We start from the raw sequence: 7,602 nt of genomic DNA on the forward strand, positions 1-7,602 counted from the left end.
AAAATTCATAATTTTATTTTTTTATTCTGTTTAATTTCAATTCAAGTACTGATTTCGATTTGAATGTGCAAACCCAACGGTGAAAATTTTCCAAGGGCAGCGAAAAGGAAAGATGATGTAAGCATCGATAGCCACTGATTTCGATACCCATTGGGCCGAGTAGTTAAAGAAGGAAAGAACAGCAGGGGCATGCGTGGGGGATTCATGGTGGCCCTAACAGAAGAAAGGACGAATCTATTGATTGATTTGTCGTATGAGTTTACTAAGGAAAATAAAGTTGGGCTCCTTTCTCAGTTGTTGAGCATGAAGTTACCTTAGCCCATGAATTCATTTGGATCATTGCCTGACAAAGACCATGCATCCATCCCAAAAAAAAAAACAAGAAAGAAAAGATCAAAAATAGGGGGTGAAAATCAGGTTTGCATATGAATATGAGACCTAATATGGGTCCTCTTTCAATTCAATTGATGCAAATTTGTGGTGGTAGATAACATGTCAAATCTACCATGGGATCCACTCTAGACTTTAGTCTTTAGTGCATTTCTATGGTATGCATCTCTTCCTTTCACTGTCAAATTGCCAATTATTATCTTTGTGCTGCATGTCTATTTCTACCATATTCTATTGAAGGGTGAAACTAACAGGGGAAGGGTAAAAAATAATATGCTAAGGTCACCCTTTTAATGAAAATTTATATTAAACATGATATTTATGGTGCTTTACTACTATTTACTCTTTTTAATCCCCTTTTTAAGCCGAGTTGTTTCATTATTTTTGTTTGTGACGTTAGGTGATAAGTCACAGTCAGGCACTTGCTTATACATCATCAACCCACTGTGCATCAAATTTTAGGCCCCTGGTTTTGAATTTCTGTTGGCTTGATGAGAAAATTTGATGTGTCTTTCAACAAGTGATGTGTGCCCATCCTATGACAGTGTTGAAAAAGGAGCTAGCAGTAGTACATTTGACGGTGTTTAATTTAGCTGTTAAATATAATTATAATCGATAAATATTTAAATAATAAAATTAATTATTATTTTTATTAGTTTTACAAATAAAATTCTTTATAAATCGTTGTATTATTTTTTATTATTTAATAAAAATAATTATAATACGAAAAGCATGTGAGAAAAGGTTTTTTATTTGTAGCTTTATCAATAAAAGGCGCACAATGCTTTTTCCCTTTTATTAATATAATTTTCACATCAGTATAATCAGTTTATTGAGAAGCATTAATTTAATTAAATTAAATTAAAAATCAGTGTTTATGCATTGTGTAAAACAGTCATAAGTTCCATGTAATAATTTAAATAAAAAAATAATATATAATTATATTTTTATTTTTTAATTTTTTGCAAAAAATTTATAATTAAGTTAAAATGACTTACTTGATTTATTATTAAAATATTGTTGAATATATTAATTAAAGAGAATTTTAAATTAATTTAAAATTAAATTTGATATATTTTAATTATAAAATATTTTTATAATATTTGCTATTTATTTACCTATTTTAATAATAAAATAAATAATATAATATAATAATTTAATATTTATATATTTATTTTAATAAATTTAAAATTTATAATATATACTTATTAATAATAATAATTAAATATAATTTTATTAAACACTTAACATAATTTAATTATAATTAATTAGTAATTATCAACTATAATAATCAATCATCGATAATATTTAATAATTAAATTAAACAGTTCTTCCAAATTTTAACACTTTTAGATTGCAAACTTTTGACAAAAAAAGGGATAAGATAAAGGAAAACATAATCCCCTCATCTTAATCTTATCTCTTTATTATGATTCAAATGAAAGAAAAATTAAAAAAAAAAAAAGAAAGAAAAGTCAATTGGCCAAACTTTGCTTTATTGAATAAAAAAATATTATTCCTTGCACCTTATGTATATTTACACTCTCTCTAAATACATAATCTCACATTTTTTAAAATAAAAGAAAATTATTATTTTTTAGTGTTGCTGATGTATATAATTATTATCACTCAAATTCAGGCCTGACTTCACTGTGCGTATTGAAGAAATCCTTGTCCAACACAATCCAATCCAAAGAGAACAATGTCTTGGACCAAGCCCACATCATGTTTTATATAGGACGGGACTGCTACCTGATCAACGCCTGAGCCACTATATTCAGTTTTCATAAATTATTGGTTGCCTTCTCATCTTCATTAAAGTTTTTGTTTTTTTTTTTTTCAACTATATTCAGTTTTCATAAATTATTGGTTGCCTTCTCATATTCATTAGAACAACATGATTAGCACAACAAAATTACTTTTTTTTTTTTATAAAAAAAATCACCACTTTAATCTTCAAATTATATAAAAAAAAACAACAAATAGCTTCAATTTTCAAATCAACGTCCAACAATCAAATCTCATGAAAAAGCCAATTATCAACCATACAAAATTTTCAACAACAAATTTCAATCAGAAGAGGGGAGTTTGATATTTAACTCTTGGTTTTGACTTTTTGATCCACTAGACTTTTAGCCCTTAACGACCATAAAACATAGTAGGATATAGGCCAAACGTTATATGGATTTTAAAATTTAAAAAATTATTATTTAATTATTGTATGTTAAATGAAACTAAAAATATACTATTTAGTATATATAAAAATTTTCATTAAATTATTTAATCTCTTCATCAAATTTTTCATTACTTAAACTATTTATACTATTATTTAATTTATTTATTTTAAAAAAACTAATTAATTAGTTTATATATTTTAAAAAATATATTAATAGATAAAAATAAAAATTTTACTATATAAATACTAAATCTTAATTTATATTTTTTTTAAATATCAATTCTTTGGACACTATTTTTATATTTTCTCTACTTAAAAATAATTTTTCTTAATTATTTGAAAATTTCAAGAAACTAATTAACTTTTTTGTATAGACAACTTACACCATTTTTATTTGACAGATGAAAACAAAGAGAGAATAAGAAAGAGAAGAGTGTGGGTGTAGAGGAAAGAAACATGGAGAGAAAAATAATAAAAGATAAGAAATAAATAAAAGTAATAGAATTAAAATAATTGAAGTATAAAAAAAATTATGAAACTACATAAATAATAGAGTCAAATTATAGGGACTAACTAATATGTTTTTCTAAAATATAGAAAGTAACTAATTAGTTTTACTAAAATAAATGGATTAAATAGTAGATTGATCAATATTAACTAACAAAAAATTTGACGTAGAGACTGAATAATTTAATGAAAGTTTTTATAAGGATTAAATAGTATATTTTTTAAAATACAGAGACTAAATAATTAATTTTATTAAAATATAGAAATTAAATAATAATTTTTCTTTAAAATTTTGATAAGTTTGATTAATTTAATTTTTTAATATTTTAAATGAATTAAATCAATTAATTAAAAATTTATAAATATATTATTAAATTAGTTTGATTTATAGAGTATTTAATTTAATTTATAAATTAGGTAAGCCTACTAAAATTAATGTTTAATTTAATTTATAAATTAAAAAAACAGTTAAAAGTCACAAAGGTATTTTTATTCATAATTTATTTTCCTATTCTAAAATTATTATTTCATTAAATAAAAAATTATATTATTTTAAAAAATTTTAAAATGATCAGCATTATCTTCATTTTAATAAATATAATACTTAATTACGTATCCTTAACCAAATGTCCTCTTAATTTTAATTTTTTTTAATTTTTCTAAATTATACGATGCAATATTCGATGGTTTTGGTAGATTCACCCTAGTGGGTCCAATTATCCACAAAGGTCCAGTTGGGAAATTAATTCAAGTCTATGGATATGAACGGAAATAATAAGAAGACAAGGGACGGATAAGCAAAAAGAAAAGAATTTCGAAATCCAAAATTTGCAAATTTCCCACCCAAATTAAACCGCTCTTTTTGCTTTCCAAGATTCAAATTCCTGCCTCCATAAATTCGCAATAAAATATAAAATCCAAAAATTCACCTCTCACTTTCAATCTCCACTATCCTTTCTTCCCATTTATCAGGTCTCTCTCTCTCTCTCTCTCTCACTATGATTTTTTCTGTGCCTGTGAAATTTTCTATAATTCCAATCAGATCTAAGATTTTTCTTGCGGTTGAATCTTTTATCTGTGAAAACTAGAAGAAAAGTTTTGTTTTTGATTTTGAAATATAAATGGGGCTTTCGTTTTTGGCTGGCCTCATTTTGTATATAATTTCCAACTACATTTTGCTCTTGGTTTTTTAAAGAATTTTAATTCTTGAAAATTTTCTTGTTCTTCCCAGATTGATATTGCTTTTAACGTTTCAAATTTGAAAAAAAAAATAATAATAATAGGTGAAAGATGGCTGGAAAAGGAGGGAAAGGGCTTTTGGCAGCTAAAACCACCGCAGCTAACAAGGACAAGGACAAAGATAAGGATAAGAAGAGGCCAATTTCCCGGTCTTCTCGCGCCGGTATTCAGGTAAATTTGACCAGCAATTTTCTATTGCTTTGGAAAATTTTCTTGTACCCTTTTCGTTTGAAGATTGTTGTACAGTTGTAGAGGAATACCCATCGTATAGTTTCAATTTTCTTGTACCCTGGTGATATAGATTGTGTTGGTTGATCTTTGATGAATCTACTATTTTGGTAATTGATAAATTTCGCTTTGTAACCAAGGTGTATCAATTTTTTAGTGTATGCTTGGGAAGTTTATTTTGGTAAACCACCGAATATTCTTTATGGGTGTTGAGCACTTTAACACTATGTCGGGATCATGGTTTGTGATGGTTTTGCATTGCATGTTGACTTTACGTATATGAAAATATTGTTCCTAAGAATTATGGTTTCTAATCATCAGCTTTATAAGTTATATTTAGTGATTAATTAAAAAGAATAAAATATGTCTTTATTATTCTTATTATTATGATAACATTATTTATAAATTAATATTTTATTTAAATAAATGTGTTTAGACAATTTATATATTTAAAACATTAATAAAGATGTCTTTATTATTATTATTATTATTATTATTATTATTATTATATTTAAATAAATGTGTTTAGACTATTTATATATTTAAAATATTAATAATATCTAATCAAATAAGAAGAAAAAAATTATTAAATCATATTGTACTATATCATTTTTTCAAATATATTAACAATAAAAACTATAACATATGATATGAGATGATACATGAGTACATCAATAAAATATGCTGCGCTCAACCTAAACAGGGAATTAAAAGAGTAATTTTTATTTTTTTCACTAAAAGGAACTGCGATGGCCAATTTAAATTTGGTTGTATACGGCTGCAATTGCCTAGTACTTAAATAATGGACTTGCTTTGGCTGGTTATTTCTAGGTGTTTGTGTCCATATTCATCCTGTGAGATGATACTCGGGTAATGAAAAGGGGTAATTAAAAGGGCATGATGTGTCTTAGATAAAATATCACTTTGGATTGAGCAGCATGGAATTATTCATACTGTGAGATGATGATCTGGTAATTCTCAAGGTCTGTTTATGCCCTTTAATAATGTGTGTAGTAGGTCTCTTAGGGAACATCCCAACAGCAAATAATTGGGATTCATATTAAGGGGGTTCAGTTTTGCATTCCAGTGGATAGAGAGTGAAGGTCTGAGGGACCAAAATAAAATAAAAAGAACGAGAGTGTGATGAAAGAATGGTTGTCTCTTAAAATGTATGATGGCTCCAAATCAACTTCCATTTGACAAGGCAGTTTTCTTCATATTTTTTCTCTCAATTAAGATATACTGTGTTATTAGTTTGGTTTATGTATTGGGATGTGTGGATATTCTAAGTGGAAAGTTATGTTAGTATTGTTTATAAGCCCTTTATGGACCAAGTCAATGGCAGATTGCAACAAGAAATATGATATCTTTTTATTTTCAAATTATCGTATAAGATTTTCCTCTCACAAGATTTACTTTCTTAAGAAATTTGATGCATGTTGAAATATCATATAAATAACTTGCTATGGAGCTCTAAAATTCACGCAATCGCACGTTGTCTTTAAGATTTTCTAGGATTGAGTTCTAATGTTTACCAACTTTATATTGTCGGACTTGTTCTCCACATATAACTTTTTGTAATATGCTCAAAATTTTTCTTACTTTTATGTATAATAATAAATGTTGGATGTAACGTTGCTATATTTAGAGATATTCAAGTAAAGTAAGCAATGATATGCTTATTAGGTCCCATAAATATTGTGCCTATCTGTTAAGTTTTCTCAGGAATAAAAAGACATGCATGCTTCTTTTGCTAGACCTCATGTTCTGACATCTTTTCCTTCTGAATGAATGTGCTTAGTTTCCTGTTGGTCGAATTCATCGGCATCTGAAGCAAAGGACATCTGCCAATGGGCGAGTTGGGGCAACTGCCGCAGTCTACTTGGCTTCGATTCTGGAGTATCTGACTGCAGAAGTTCTTGAGCTGGCTGGAAATGCGAGCAAGGATTTGAAGGTGAAGAGGATCACACCAAGGCATCTGCAGTTAGCCATTAGAGGTGATGAAGAACTTGACACACTCATCAAGGGAACTATTGCTGGCGGTGGAGTGATCCCTCACATCCACAAATCTCTGATCAACAAAACAACCAAAGATTGATCTCATGTCGTTTGCAACTGAACAATTATGCGTTTTGCGTGACTATCTTGTTTAGGATAATGTAGGTCAGTTTGGTATTTGTTGGTGCACGTCTAGGACATCTTGGTAAGTATGTATAATATTCTGACATCTAGGATTGTGTTCTGTAAAACTGGTATATCTTTATTTAGAGTAGGGTTGCTTTTTGTTGGATTGTCAAGTTAAATTTCTTAGCTTTCTCTTGATTAATACTTAATTTTATATCTTAATATTTCTTTTGACTTTATTTGCTATTGTGCTGTGCTGTGAAATGGCATTTTAGAAATAACAATATATATATTTATATGCTCCAAGATTATATATTGCATACTAATGTTATTATTAGTATTATTGTTATTATAAGAAAAAGTAAAAATAATGATTTAATGATTATAAATTATACTTATTTTTTTATAAATAAAATGATAATTATTTCTATCATTTAAAGGTGATTATTGAGAAAATAAAATATAATTTGATTTTAATAAAGTAATCATAAAAAAAAAAAAAAAATCCACAATCAAATATTTATATCATGGTATAAAAATTATTATAGCAGCTTGTTAAAAAGAGTAGCGCTGGCGTCTAATAAAGGTGATTTGGTAACGTCATTCATGGACTGGGCTCTATTATTTCCTTGACAAGGCTTATATGGCCAAAGCCCAATCGAATATTAGAATTATTCCCGTTGGCTGAGGGCAAGTTTTAATCTCCATTTGCCATAATAAAACTCTTAAATTTTAATTTGTAATATATATATATTTTTAATATTTATTTCATTCACAATAAAACTCTTCTAATTTATTATTATTAATTTTTCATTTACCGATAATATAAAGAAAAAAGTCAATTCTCTTTCTCATCCTCTTTATTATCTGTTGCTCTGTCTCTCCCTTCTGACCATCTCTTCTGTAGGTCTGTGGCCTCCCCCTGACTACTGCCCGTG

General features: G+C 27.1%; 1 protein-coding gene across 1 annotated transcript; it reads left to right on the forward strand.

Annotated features, from left to right (window-relative positions):
* The first annotated feature begins 3,942 nt into the window (after window positions 1-3,942).
* Window positions 3,943-6,888, forward strand: LOC110645652 (histone H2A variant 1). The gene is made up of 3 exons (XM_021798877.2): window positions 3,943-4,045; window positions 4,357-4,483; window positions 6,342-6,888. The coding sequence occupies exons 2-3, from the start codon at window positions 4,364-4,366 to the stop codon at window positions 6,636-6,638; spliced, it is 417 nt and encodes a 138-aa protein (XP_021654569.1). The 5' UTR covers window positions 3,943-4,045; window positions 4,357-4,363; the 3' UTR covers window positions 6,639-6,888.
* Window positions 6,889-7,602: the final 714 nt, after the last annotated feature.

Source organism: Hevea brasiliensis, chromosome 2 (assembly GCF_030052815.1).
Source record: "Hevea brasiliensis isolate MT/VB/25A 57/8 chromosome 2, ASM3005281v1, whole genome shotgun sequence".
Lineage (NCBI taxonomy): Eukaryota > Viridiplantae > Streptophyta > Magnoliopsida > Malpighiales > Euphorbiaceae > Hevea > Hevea brasiliensis.